Source organism: Xiphophorus couchianus, chromosome 20 (genome assembly GCF_001444195.1).
Source record: "Xiphophorus couchianus chromosome 20, X_couchianus-1.0, whole genome shotgun sequence".
NCBI classification, from domain to species: domain Eukaryota; kingdom Metazoa; phylum Chordata; class Actinopteri; order Cyprinodontiformes; family Poeciliidae; genus Xiphophorus; species Xiphophorus couchianus.
Window position 1 is genome coordinate 284,114 of NC_040247.1, and position 14,758 is coordinate 298,871.

A 14,758-nucleotide genomic window follows, 5' to 3' on the forward strand; every position below is an offset into this window, starting at 1 on the left:
GCATTTGTATTGGGAATTCACGTGAAAAAACCCAACAAAATTATAAAACCATAACTGTCATAATGAAAGATGGATATTCACTTGAAAAGGTCCAAGGTAAAAACAGTTACATTTATCTTGACAACATGTCCGCCAATCCTTAAAAAGTCTTAAATTTATGCAACAAATTAAGGCCTTAAAATGACAAATTCATTTCAAAAAGCAAGTTGGCCTTGAATATGTTGATCACAGGCCTAAAATTTTCTTTTGGCAGGATTATTTTATTTAGAGTATATTCTATGTATTTTGTTTTCTCGTAAGGGTCAAGGTTGAGTCACGCAGACGTCTTTTTTTGCGTTCGGTGACTCACTGGTCACAGACTCTTTCTAGCTAACTAGCTGTTGGGTCGTCTACCTCGTGTGAGTTACAGTTTGTCTGCAGTTATCTGGATGAAGTTATTACGCTTCCTTGGACACATAGGTCTTAAATTCTATGAGTATTGGCCTTAAAAAGTCTTCGATTTGAGTTGGTGAAACCTGCATAAACCCTGCAGTAGAACAACCCGATGGTGCAAAACCTTTTTATGTTTTAGATCTACGATGATTTACAGATCGCATTTCTGCAAAAATTATTTGAATAAGATCCTGCATGGTTAGTTTATTATTGAGCAAATTAATGTTTATTTTTTTAAATTCTCTTGTGAAAAAAAAAAGAAAAGGATTATGCTCCCTCCCCCTCAAGTTCTTTCAACTTCACAATTTTGGACCATGTGGCAAAACAGCTGGTGATCCGTTTGTTTTGTTTGTTTGTTTGTTTTATAAGGGGGGTTTGCATACTTCATCGACCTGCACAGCCATGAAGAGATTAATGTTAAAAGGAGATATTCTCAGTGGAGCACTCTGGGCTTTGCTCCAGTATGAATCTAATTTATTGTTACTTGTCTTGTACTTTTTTCCAGAGCGAGGCCCTAACTGGGTGAGGACATGTCAGAGGTTTGTTTCCTCCCTGCTGACCTCGCCCTGTTCTGCTCTGCGCTGCGCTGCTTGTTTGCAGTGAGTTTTCCTTCGGGCTGAAGGAAAACTCTGAGGTCACTCGGGGCTCCATGCTGCCATGACGCAGCTCCATCAGTACGCAGCGTTAACGTGAAGAGGCACACGGTGGATAAACACAGAAAAAGCTCCCCTGCCAGCTACGGTGTCTCAACCCCAGCACGGTCGCATTCTTTACCTTTGTAGAGTTCACTCTGTGTAAACACCCTGAGGTGATATAAAAAGTGATTTAAACTTCCATTTCACATCGATTAAACATCTCTTAAACAAGCCTCTGGCAGCAGCGGTACAAAGCGCCTCACATGGGAGGCCGCAGGAGAACAAGTCACTCTCTGTGGAAATGAACAGAGGAAATGTTTAATATGCGTTTCTTCCTGAAATGATATTCCTCCACACCGCGGGCAGAGACACGACTGGTCAGGGTGAGGTCAGAGGTCGCAGTCAGAAAAACAACATTAGCAGGAATGGACGCGTGTGCAGCTCGGTGCTGCTTGGAGCTAACACAGTTCATCTCCTACCTGAAAAACTGATGCTAAAGCTAACATGACTCCTGACTGGTTATGCTAGTGTTTACAGACTACAACTGTGCAAAATACCTGGCTGACCCTAGCCCCTCCTGGGAGCTGCAATTCCCAAGCTTCTAGGTTTCCATATCACAGAGGAGTCCTCTCTACTCAGCTCCTTCAGACTAGCCAGCAGCAATTAGCAAACATTTGTTGGAACTGTGCATCATCTGAGCTCATTAAACCAGCTATCTCTCAGTGAAATGCAGGTAAAAATGTTGCTAAAGGGTTGATAGAGGAGCCATGTTGTGATGACTTCCTGAAGGCAGAGTTTCAGGAAGAGCATTTGTTAAAGAGAGAGGCCTAATTTCAAGACATTAAATTGTGAAGTTAAATTTCATTTAAGTCATATTTGATATATGTAGCATTTTTATAACAACTGATGTTAACATAGTTATTTGTGCTACAAAATGGCACTATATGACTGGTAGTTTCTTCTACATATTATGAAGGGTTAGTTCAGATCTTTTAGAGGTGAGTTTCGGTGGAGTTGTCAGGAATAATTCTCTTAGCAGTTGACAAATGTTGGCATGTTGTTGGAATATTAAATACATTCTCAAAGTGGAGGAAGGCTAACAAGCTGGCTCACTTTTTTCACCTTCATCTAAAAACAATCCTGAAACTACATTTTGTGTTGTCTTTGACTAATACTTTAACTGGTTTGATGTTCCGAAACACTAAAATGTCAAAAGCTTGCAAACAAATGTGAACATCAGAAACTAGAACTAAATACATTTGATCTGAAATGGTCACATATTATTTCCTTTTCTAAAGGAAGCAACATTAATGTAGAGGTTTAGGAATATTTTCAATCTAAAGGAATATTTCTGCAGTATTTCTTATTAAGTTAAAACTGTGTAGAATCCCAAAACCAATACGACCTGTTGAAAGAAAGATAAATTAGAAAACTAATCCAATAATTTGAAAAGTAATTAGATTTTCAGTTTTTCCTTTTTTAAAGGAGTAAGTACTCTTTCGCTGGACTGTATTGTACACGGTTTTGTTTTGTTGTGAGCTTAGAAAACTACAATTACTTTTATTCCTAAAAAAGGAAAACTGTTTCTCATGCTGTGAGTATTAGAAGAAAACCTTCCTTGTGTAGAACAAGCCAGATTAGATCATTACAGATAGAAGAACAAGTATAGGCTTCCCTGTTCCCCGTAGTTTAAATATGAACTCTCTCTTTCTTCCCATGTTTTTGGCTAATTAAGTAATTAAGAGCCACATTGGGCCCCAGAGATCCAGTTCCCAGACCCCTAGCCTGTTGTCATGGCTCCACACATGAGCAATTTCAGGGTTTTTTAAAATACCCACACGTTGACTTTAGAAAGTACTCAGCAGAATTCCCCCCACCCCCTCAAAACTCCCACATTAGTAACCACATCGCTATTTTAATTGTGATAATCATGTGGCTTCCTGCGTGTTTGGGTGGCCCTGTGTATGTTTGTAAGTGTGCAGGGAAGAGTCCTCCGTTATGCAGCCTGACTCATTCGAAGTGTGTATCTCTTATCGCCCCTTTTTCTGACATAAAGCAGACATGTCCTCTGTGTGTGTGTGTGTGTGTTGGTTGGTTGGTAACTTTTGGCAGTCTGTGGCGGTTTTGGCTGTGAAATGTTCTAATTTTCTCCACATGGCTGGCTCCATGGCTATTGGAGAATGAAATATTTAAACTTTACAAGCACCGTGTGGAAAAGTAACTGCAGCCAAGCTGAAGAGGTGTTTCGGGGAGCTTCTGTTACTCAGACCTTTCCAATTAGCTAGCTAACGTAACTGGAAAAGCAGCCATTAAGCTTTTCTGCAGTTTCACAGCCGCCTCGGCCAGAAACGTACTGGTTTTCCACAGGCTGGTGCCAAATCTGTTAAGATCACCCGATGCTCATTTCCCCTCCTCGTTTCGTCTTTGAAAATTAGCTTAAGACACAGTGCAGTCCACAGGGTCCATACGTCTGATGGGAATATAACTTCCTGTCTCCATGTTTCAAGTTGGTAAGCTTGTTGTTTACTAGCTTACTCTGGCTGACTGGGATTAATCATTACAAAGTAATCTTTCTGAAACGATTACTTTGTTCCATCTTTATAACCTCTGCTGCTGAGGTTCTTCCAGTTCGCTTTCTGTTATCGAAGAATGGTAAAAGCGAGTGTTTCATTTGAGCTTGATGTGCATTTCCTGGTTCGGAAAAGCAACAGTCGATTTAGAGCAGGGCATGTATTCGCATCTGATAAGTCATTTTAAAAGCACAGCTGGGATTTTACGGCACTACGCTGACGATTGGCCACCGTAATTTGACATATTTCAGGATGCAGAGCCACACCACAGGAAGGGACGGTTCAGAAGTTAACCAAATAGTGGATACCACAGAAAAACAAACATTTCGTAGGGTAAAGAGGACCTCTCCCAAAGTTCCTTCATGGTTTTACAAATCTCCAAATAAAACCATTCAGACACCATTCATCTAGTTTACATAATTAAAGTGTTTAATTGCAAGTGGCGCTCCCCTTTCAGGCCCGGCCTGAAAAATGCTGACTTCCCCTCTAGCACTTTTTAAAAAAAAGATGTTGATACGTTAAAGAGTGAATATGTTTAATGTGAGTGTTTCGTGATAGACTGACAAAAGATTAAATATATTTGAGAGGTGGAAAGACTGTGACAGACTGGTGACCTGTCCAGGGTGACCCCGCCTCTTGCCTGGAACATTAGCTGGAGATAGACACCAGCACCTCCTGACCCCACTAGGGACAAGGGTGAAAGAAAATATGGATGGATGGATGGATGGATGGATGGAGAGGTGGAAAGAAAAAAGTTAGGTTTGCATATGAATCAGTGATTCTATAACCACATTTTGCTGTATTTATAGTGACTTGTGGCTGCTTCTGTGATTAATGCTCTACTTATCCTGCCTGCCTGTTAGGTGGAAGGTCAAGTGTCATAGTGATGATGAATTTTTTCATAGTCTTTACATTTTTATAAGAATTTATGTGCTCCATGAGAAGTCCAAGCCTATGCCTCCAACAAGCAATCACTTCTCAAGGTTCTGACTCTGTACAAAGCAAAAGCAGATGGTTTTTACCAGGCTAGTGGTTGTAGCATTGTAGAATACAAAGTTCAAGGGGTGTGAAGTCATTTCCAAGGTCTTGTAGAACAGATGATCATGTTGTGTTAACAGGTAGTTCATACTTTATGCCAGTAGAGCTCCAATGGGACTCATTACTTGCTCTGTTGTCAGGTAGCAAAGGTGCCACTGTACCATTACTTTAATCAGGAATAGATTATGGAGATGAAAGTTAGGGTTTTGACTGATGGGGACAAGTTGTACTAAGAAAATGTAACACTTGGTTGTACGGTGTGGCACAGTCTGTCCTGGTTACATACGCAACTCCAGCTCATGACGAAATGAACTGCCAGTTGAAATAGCAACCAAACACATAAGCCATAATTTATATCATTCTTCTTTCTATCAGCTAGAGCTACAGGGTGCAGTTTAATGTGCCGTTTAGAGTCGTGTTTTTACAGAGTGAACACTTTCCGTCTACAAGTGGTGTTGCCTTTGGCCGGCTAAACAGCATGGCTTAGTGTTATTCAAATCAGAGGCTCTCCTTGATCGGTTACCCTTCTTGCCCCCCAACACACACACACACACGCACACACGCACGTGCACGAATACATCTATAAATAATCCCACACTGCATACCTGCCTGTCTGCTGTGACAGAGAGAAGCTTAGCTTCAGCAAAGTCAAGAATAGATGTGATCAGTTCGTGGGATTTCTCACTTTAGTCGTGTTGAATTGTCTTGACATGCTAGCTTTGTTGGGGAAAATGATCCTTTTCTGACTGAGGACAAACTCACAGAACACTTCAAGCTTTCACAGTCATTTGTCTGCTGAGGGTTTGCTCACAGTTCAGAGAACTTCGGGTTGAGACAAACGAAGACTTGGACAGAGGTCAGTTCCCTCCTTTTTGCGACACTAACACATTGCATAATCATATTTAAATGTTAAGTGTTACAGTGAATATTATGGTACAATAGTAGGAATGCCTCTAAAACTGTAAGGTGAAGTTTTGGGACATTTAATCAGTCAATCGTTTGATTGTCACACTGAATTGTTCTGTCCATATCTTGCATATGGATGAATGGCTCCACATATCTGAACCTTGTTGTCTCAAGATGGCTGATTTTGTCTCCTTCCTCCACTTTTTCTGCTAACATATCAGAAGAGCCTAATTTTGAGAACATATGAGTCCAAAATGTCCGTGAATGCCAGACTCTTTGGCCAACATGCTAGACGCTGTGTGGCTCTGAACACTAGTACTATCCCCATGGTGAAACATGGTGGTGGTAATATCATGCTGTGTAGGGACAGAAAATGATGCACATCAAAGGATAATCAACTAGGAATGACCTAGTGAAAGCCAAAGCTGAGAGTCTGTGTCAAATATGTTAAATTAGTGGATACATACATTATGTAAACACTCATCCAGTCTCAGTGAGCCAGAGTTGTTTTGCTATCCCTTGTTAACAAATTCAGTCTGCAGGTGTAAGGTCCAGGCATAAAAACCCCAGAAGACTTAGAGCTGGAATCACAGATGAAGGTGGGTCTACCAAGCATTTATCCAGGCTTCCTGACTAATGTTATACATGAGTTATGAAAGCTTTTGCAAAGTAATATAACGGGATGTGCTGTATGATTTCCTTTACACAAGTTGAAACATAAACTCTCCTTTCTGCTGTAATGTGAAAACTAGGGACCAGGGAACACTTACAGCTCCACCCCAGAAGAAGATACAACCTTTTCCTCCTTTCCTCTCTCCCTCTCTCTCTCTCTCTCTCTCTCTCTCTCTCTGAGTCTTTACATGTCCCCATCCACTCTGGAGCAGCATCACACCGGACCTGTTGGAGCTGAGAAGTGGGGTTGTTCAGGGTTCTGATTTCGGGTTAAGAGCACAAAGTTGGCCGGGATAAGGAACCAGGACGGATGATGCGTGTTGCGCCGAGCCTCCTCCGTGAAAGAAGAGTCTCTCAGCAGCTGAGATGGGCGCCCTTCCTGGACTCTCACCTTCGTACCGGCCGCGGGGAGACCGCCGCCGCCGCGCCGCGCTGCTGCTACCTGTAGTGGCGGCCGCGCTTCAGCTTTGTGTCGCTTTTAACCTGGACGCGGAGGGACGCTCCGTTTTCACGGGAAAGCGGGGGAGTTATTTCGGATATTCCGTGGAATTCTTCGGGAACTCATCCAGGTAAAGTCACAGCACAACTCCGCGAAGCACAACCTTAATAAAAAACAAAACAAAACAACAACAACAACAAAAAAAACAAAACAACGAAAGATAACTACAAATCCTATTTTTTTTCCTAATCCGAGTCTTTTGTTTACGGTTTACATCCGGTCTTCTGTTCTAGCACAGACACAAAGACCCCAACCCGTCTGAATGCTGTAAGTTATTATTGTAAAAATCCATTTCAAAGATGATTTTGAGTTGTTGTTTCGTATTTGTAGATATTCCTACTAAAACACACAGCCTTCATTTGCACTTTGATCTTTTCCACACACGTGCACACTCAGATGGAATTCCTGCACGAGTCTGATTGGAACCAGACGCACGAGTCTGTGTGTGATTCAGAGAGGAGGGGGTTAACCCACAGCAAAGAAAAACACGACTCTTACCCCGAACAGGGCTCCAAGAGGACAGTGGAGCTTTTTCATTTGGCTTTTTTTTTTTTTTTTTCTGACAGCTCAGGAACTGCTGAGAGAAAGATGCAGTCAGAGATCAAAAGTCTTCTTCTTGTTCTACACTCAGAAAGGTCCATTACCTGGTTTGACTCAAGATCAATAGAGGGGATGAATGAGGTGTGAAGTCTATTAACCCAACCTGATGGCTTCAGATTGCTTTCACCTGAAAAAATCTTAAAAAATAATGCATTTACGAGATGAGAATTGGTTTGTAGCTCACCATGACTTTGTATTTTTGTGCTTGTTATGATGTAAAGCACTTTGAAATACCTTGCTGCTGAAACGTGCTATACAAATAAAATTTGATTGATTGATTGATATATGGAAATCAGACCTTTCTACGGACCTGTCTTAAGGCCCGTAGAAAAAAAAAAATCTTTGCCTAAGGAAAGAAATAAAGCTACAAGAAAATAGGGGGAGTCTATGTGCAACACTGTACAAAATATTGTATTCAGTAAATAAATAACTGCAGCTGACGTAACAAAATGTTGCACAATATTTAGTTCACGAGATGAGACGAGTTTTAGGAATTCTCCTTGGAAATGTTTCAAAGAACGGTTTTGTAAACTGTTTTTTAAAACAAAGTGTCATGAGTGTAGGAATACCCCCTTTGAAATTTGACTAGACCACATGCAGTGGTTTTTCTGTGCTTGTCTACAGTGCACCTCTTGTATTTGCAGGAGTTAGGGACCATAATAAGTAAATTCAAAGACCCCCTCAGAAAACACTAATAACTACCAGTTAAAACACAAATTATACCTTAATGTGCATTAATAGGCTCAGTGGAAACTATGTTAGCACAGGTAGAAGCTAGCATCCACTTTATGGGAGTACGACCAATCAGCATCAAGGAAAATGAATTGGGCTCCTGAATTGGCTGCTTTGCAAACACCATCCATTAGCCAGTGAAGTATGATTGCTATTTTGGTTTCACAAGATGCATTTTCTTTCATTTATGCTTGAGATATGTTCCACTAAGAAAAATAAAATAAAGATTTTTTTTCCAGATAATTTGGAATTACATTCCACAAAATAATCTGTGTATCTTCAGAATAGACAGGATTCACTGACTCTGAACCCATCCAAGCATTGAACAGATGCTTAGAACAAATCAATGTGTGGATGTGCCATAACTTTCTCCAGGTGAACAGAAACCAACCTGAAGTTATTATCTTCAGACCTAAAGAGGACCGATCTGGAGTCAGCACACAGCTTTCCCAGTCCATCACAGAGACACACACAAAAAACGCTACTAATAAACTAGCAGCACTAGGGTAATCTAAACAGATTGGGAAACATTTTCAGACCAAAGTTTCTCCAGTGTTTCCAGAGTTAAAACATGTCTGGTCCTAAACTTGGCTCCTGGAACATTTTGATTGGCTGTTGGTCTCCATAGATGCGTTTTTGTTGACAACATAATCGCTCAGTTTGACAATTATGTCAAAAATAAATTTGCTCTATGGAAACATGCCAATTAAAACAAAAATCTTGTTTTTCAATAAAAAATTTTGACACTAGGCTGAAGTGTTTTTTTTTTTGACTGTATTGAAATGAGTTGATTTAGCAAAACTGCAGTGGAAACACTGCACCAGCTGCATAATCAACAACCGGCATGGTGTGGTGTACACTCATGGCATGGTGTTTATTTTAGTGACATATCGAGATTTTAATTGTGTTTCTTATTTATTGGAAACACCACAATTGCGAAATTGTGTTTTTTCTACATGAGCGGATTATAGACAAAGTTTTGCGCATATTTGTTAGGGAAAGACAGCTAATGATCCAGACCTCAGAACATTATGGATCCTGTTCTTTCCTCAGGCTTGTGGTTCTTCAGTCTGAGCCGAGGTTGTGCCAATCTTACGGCACCAGAACTGGTCGAGACAAAAGTCTAATGCCAAACAGACACTCAAACCACTGAACCAGCGTGGTTGGCTTTACTTCAGCATTCCCTGGCTAACCTAAAGTTGAACAACTTAAGATTCAAGGCTGTAATAACCAGACAAGCCTACTGCGAGCTAGAACCAGACTAACAGAACCATCAGAACAACCTGACTGCTATCAAAGGTTTTAGCTTTGTGGCCAAAGCCAAAAGCTGATTGGCTTGTCTCGCCACTCTTGTTGTTTGCTTTCCACAGTTGCTGTAAATCTCCAGAGGACTCAGTTCAACACCTAAAATCTTTTTGCACAGTTGTGGTCAGTAAGATTCCATTCACTCGTTGTGGCCATGAATTTAATACTCTCTCTGGGCTTTTATTGATGCTATAAGACGTTCATTTTCATGATGGATTTAATGAGACAAAAAAGACCTGGTTCCCAGTGTTGAATTTACTGGGGATTTTCTTTTATTCAAGGTCAATATTGCACAAACACCTCCACTAGCATTTGGATAACTGTTACTTTTTGTAGCCATCGTCAAGTTCCTAATGTATTACTGGCTGGATATATGTGAGATGACAAACACTTTAACAACTTTTTTTTATTCATTGCTTCCTTTTAATAACAGAAATCACTCTGTAATCATCACAACAACCGTTAAAACAAAGAAAATATATTTAACAGTTATTTAATGTTTCTGGTTGTTGGCAAGTGAGTTTACATATTAGCTAAATATTTAACTCTGAACTGTGGGAAATGACAAATGGCTTGTACTTGCATAGAGCTTTATCAAGTCCAGAGGACTCCAAAGCACTTCACACTACAGTCAGTTATTCAACCATTCACACACTGATAATGATGAGCTATTGGATAGTAGCCACAGGCTGCCAGCAGGCAAGGCTGGTGGGTGTCCTCCCCAAGGACACAATGACAGAGGCGGACAGAGTGGGGATTGAACCGGCAACCCTCCAATGCTAGGCAAACTAAATACTCAGTTTGAGGCTAGAAATATTTAGCCTTCTAACTAAACATTTAGTATGAAGCTAAATAGCTAATCTACTCTAATTAAATATTTAGATTGAAGCTGTGACATTTAAAAATTGTGAAAATATGACTGAAAAATGAACACCCCAGTTTTTGGTGTTATGATGGGCCATGTAATCAAAATCAAAAGGTTGTTAATTTTTGACTGTGTAATTTTACAGGTGACATACAATAGATATTACGCTGCTGAAGTAGATTTAGCTTTCAACAGCTAACAGGAGAGCCTACAGTAAATCCTGCCTGCTCTCCATCAGGTTTCCTCTCACCATCATCCTCTGGGGGCTAACAGGCTAACATGTTGGGCTAATGTTTACATCATTGGAAACTGGTTTAGATTTTCTGGGCTTGCTTTGTTAAACCTGCGGTGGTTAGTGGGCATGTTGTGAGCTAATTACTAAGATTTTGATTTAGACCCATTTGTTTTGAGGGAGCTGGTTTTTTTTCCCCTCGCAGCACTTATTATTTGGAACAATGCTACGCTTTGTCCTCAATCAGCTTCATGTGTTTTAACAGCTTACAATTGTTGCGGAACATAAATCCAGACTGCTGGTCTGTGGGAAAGTGAAGCTCTCCTGAACACATCTCTGCTGATAGCATTGTTTTTTCTGGCTGCCATGCATTCTGACTCTTATTAGATTGTTTATCCATACTTAGCATTATGAAGAGCGGCCCTTGTTGGTTCCAGGTTAGCTCTGTTTTCACTGTTCAGTGTAAGGTTAGATGCAGCATGTGTGGGAAGGTAGTGTGTCCATGCAAAGCCATGTGGGAAATTATTGCACATCTGTTTTAGTCCTCTTTCTGCATGTATGTTGCTAACGGTGAAGGACTGTTCTGCTCCTTGGTTTTCCTACAGCTTTGGCTGTTTGGCTGCATTAAAACAATACAGTAAAAATAATGGAGTGACGCTAAAGTAATCTCTTCATTTTTTGCTATATGATAACCTTCCCTTTATTTTAGTTGTGTTTTCTGTATAATTGTGAAGTGGAAATAAAAACGATTTGTGGTTTTCAGCATTATTTATCTGTAAAAACTGAAAAGTGTGACGTGCTTTTATATTTAACCCCCATTTGAAAATACTTTATAAACCACCTGCTGTTATTGCTGCAGGTGTTTGTCAACTAGCTTTGCACCATCCAGAGATTGACATGCTGCAATGTTGCCACAAAATACCACCTCATTCAGATTGGATGGAAAAACAATTTGCAAGTCTCAGATCATAAATTGGATTTATGTCTGGCCTTTTAATGGGCCATTCTGACACACAAAAACATTCTAAAGGATGACAACCCTGCTACTGAAGGCAACAGGGTTGTTATCCTGTTGCCTTTAGTCTTTTGCTGCCATGCTGGTTTTCATCCAGTAATATTCTGTCTTTAGCTCCACTCATCCTCCCATCAACTCTGATCTCAGAGAAAACCATCCCCACATAATCATAACACCATCATGTTTTGCTGTGATGGCTTGTTTACACCAGACTGTGGTGCGTACTATACACTTGACCATGATGGCCAGAATTGTGAGGTGCATAACTAAGAGTTAATAGAGACATACTGTATTACTGCAGTGTATAAAACTAGTTTGAACCATAAAAAAGAAATTGATTCCGACATTTTAGTCAGTCTTGGATGATTTAGTGTACTTCATTTAGGTTTCTTGTAGATTACATCTTGAGGGTGCTGGTTAGTCTGCTTTAATCCGACTGCGGTCCGTTTGCCTAGAAAGTCCGGTTTGTTTGGGGAGGCGTAAACGCTCAATCAAACTCTGCAGACCAAAAAAGTGAACTCTGGTCCGTCCACAAACCTCGCTCTGGATTCGGTTGAAGTGAACTTTGGTGCGGTTCGAATACTTATGTGAATGCAAAGCGGACTGGAGATCGCAATCAAAGCAAGATGCGTACTATCGCGCTGGGCATTCTGGGTAAATACAGCCAAAACAAATGTGAAGGTAAGTCTAAAGTGAGAGGGAATTTTTCAGAGGTTCCTGTGTCGTTTCCTTCAGCAATTCTTGCTGCAGCGCCCCCACAGGGGAGAAGGGATAAGCAGGTTTTCCAAAGGGTTTGGTTGGTTTGACTCAGTGCTGTGTGACAGAGAACAGCAGCAGCTGAAAATGTAACAAATGTTTCAAGTTTGGTCTGTAATGGAGTCTACCAGACTATCAGGCATGAAAACACCCTGAAAGGAGTCATGTTGCACAGTATTCAGTGGCTGACATCCTCATCGAAATGAGCATCACAAATAGTTTCCTGATGAATGTGAGACTTAAAAACCTTTAATGATATATATATTTTTTACATTGTATGCCAAAGTGTTGTCTTGAAATCCACTCAGGGGAAAATTGCACGGTACATGTTTGACCTCACCCTGCCTGTGACTCACTTCCCCATGAGCAGATGTTCCTGGTGAACACAAGCTAAAGGAAAGGAATCTTGCTCTCAGGTCTCAACAGAGGCATCCATCATTCCTCTAATACACAGCTTATTGTCAAGGAGCCTATCGTTGGCTGTTAAATTTTCACTGCTAGCACTTTTCATTGACTCGACAGTGTAAGTTACGACTCCACACGTGCAGAGATCACAGGAGGTGAGGGTGATTAAGTCAAGTGGGTTTTGAAACAGAGGCCTGTGCCATGGCTGCCTCAGTGTCTGCAGAGTGAGCACTTTACATAAGGTGAGCTTATCCTGCCATGTGAATATTCCACTTATGATCTCCAGACATGCTGGGGAATGGGCAGAGAAAACAGTCTGGTGGATTTCTACTACTGTCACTGTTGGCCATAAAGCTAGCATTTGTCTGCAATCTCATGCATCATTTTAACTGTCTGTCAAAAGGCGGTTAAATACTAGCATACAGTTAGCATAAGAGTAGCTGCGTTTCCACTACAAATGTGTGCAGTACTTTGTCATTGTCCTGCTAATGTAGAAACAGCACAGTTTCTTAATTGCTGTGTTTCTGTTAAATAAGAAATGAAATTAAAATGACACCTAAATAAGTTTGTTCATAAGTCATTAAAAATCATGGCAGCGACGGATGTAAACTGTAAACTGTTGCATGAAATATATTAACAATTTAGTCGTGGTGCTAGCGCTCATTATCTACCAGCCAATCAGAGGAGACGTTGGCGTTTTATTCAGGTGATGGAGCGACAAGCCCCGCCTACGTGGGAGCGGCGCTTTGGAGAAATTGTATTTGCTGATTTTACAGCAGAGTTATGGATTCAACACTTTTGAACTAAGTAAACTTCACAACCCAATAAGACTTCTGGTGGAGCCAGATGCTCATTGTCTAAGGATGCCAGTGCCTTGTGATTCTTATGATGCGATTAAAGTGTTTTCATTGCAATTTTATGAAAAATATAATGGCTGAAAAACCACCTGATTCTAGCGCAAAATGCTTTCATAGAACAACATGACTTTTCTTGAAATTTCAGTTTTTCCATGAAACAAATTTATTTTGTAATTCCTATTTGCACAATTATATGGTCAATAGAAACACACAGCAAAGTTTCCTCTTACTACGTTGAGGTAAAATTGAAAGTAAGAAAAATGTAAACTGTGACTGAAAAATTGTTGCGGAAGAAAAACCAGTGAAAAGCTTCAACAAGTCTTACAATATGTTGTCATGACCACAAATGTGTTACAGTGTTTAAAACTGTAAACCAGCAATAATTCTAACAATTTCTTTTTAACCGTCTTTCAGGAAGTGGATTTGGTGATGTTTCCTGCCACTAGAATAGTTTGGTCCACATTAACCTCTGAGTATCAGAGTTTTTCCCTCTGGATTGTCCAGAGCTGACAGACTGAGGTAGCTTAGCTTTGGGACAGACGGCCAGTGGGCTGTAAAATGTCACATTACAGCAACGTCTGGTGAAATCTGACTCTGTTTGACTGCATCATGAAATACGTTTGTCGTCTGCAACTCCTATGTGTACATTGGCCTGACAAGTACATGATCCATTATGACCATAAGAAACACTTCTATTGTATAAATGCTGACAGTTCAGTATCCGTTATTCGCCGCCGAATACATGTTTACGCACACGGTAGAAAAAGTAAAGTGAGTTTTTTCCTGACTCTCTGGCGTTGAATAGACTAACTCTGTTCCTGTTTTTGGTCAGTGTCAATCTCAGCTGCATTTTCTAGAGTTTCACAGCAAACTAATTGCACCAGCGTGGTACACAGCAAGAACAAAATAATTGGTAGGGTATTTAAAAAGAAAAAAAGATCATGGAAGATATTATTGAAATAATTCATTAGTTAAAAAAAATGATATCAAGCTCATTTTAATTCAAAAGCCAAAGACAATAGCTGGGTCTGTAAAAGCAACTCTAATACGTCCATATTATGGACAGCTCTGGATGTTTTGCTCTTTGTATTGCTGTCACAAATCATAAGTTATTGTCAACAAAATTAGGCTTTTTTGACTAAGTAATTTAACAAAAAAGTCCCTTTAGTGTCAATGTTAAAATTGATTTACATTAAATATAGTATTTAACATAGAACCTGCCATTTTCCTCCATTCTTT

At 40.2% G+C, this 14,758-nt stretch overlaps 1 protein-coding gene across 1 annotated transcript in view; it reads left to right on the forward strand.

Annotated features, from left to right (window-relative positions):
• The first annotated feature begins 5,318 nt into the window (after positions 1 to 5,318).
• The window catches only part of LOC114135751 (integrin alpha-5-like), a 52,295-nt gene continuing 42,855 nt past the window's right edge, over positions 5,319 to 14,758 (forward strand). The window contains exon 1 of the mRNA XM_028003300.1: positions 5,319 to 6,822. Within this exon, the coding sequence (XP_027859101.1) occupies positions 6,620 to 6,822 (203 nt within the window). The 5' untranslated portion in view covers positions 5,319 to 6,619. The remainder of the gene's footprint in view (positions 6,823 to 14,758) is intronic.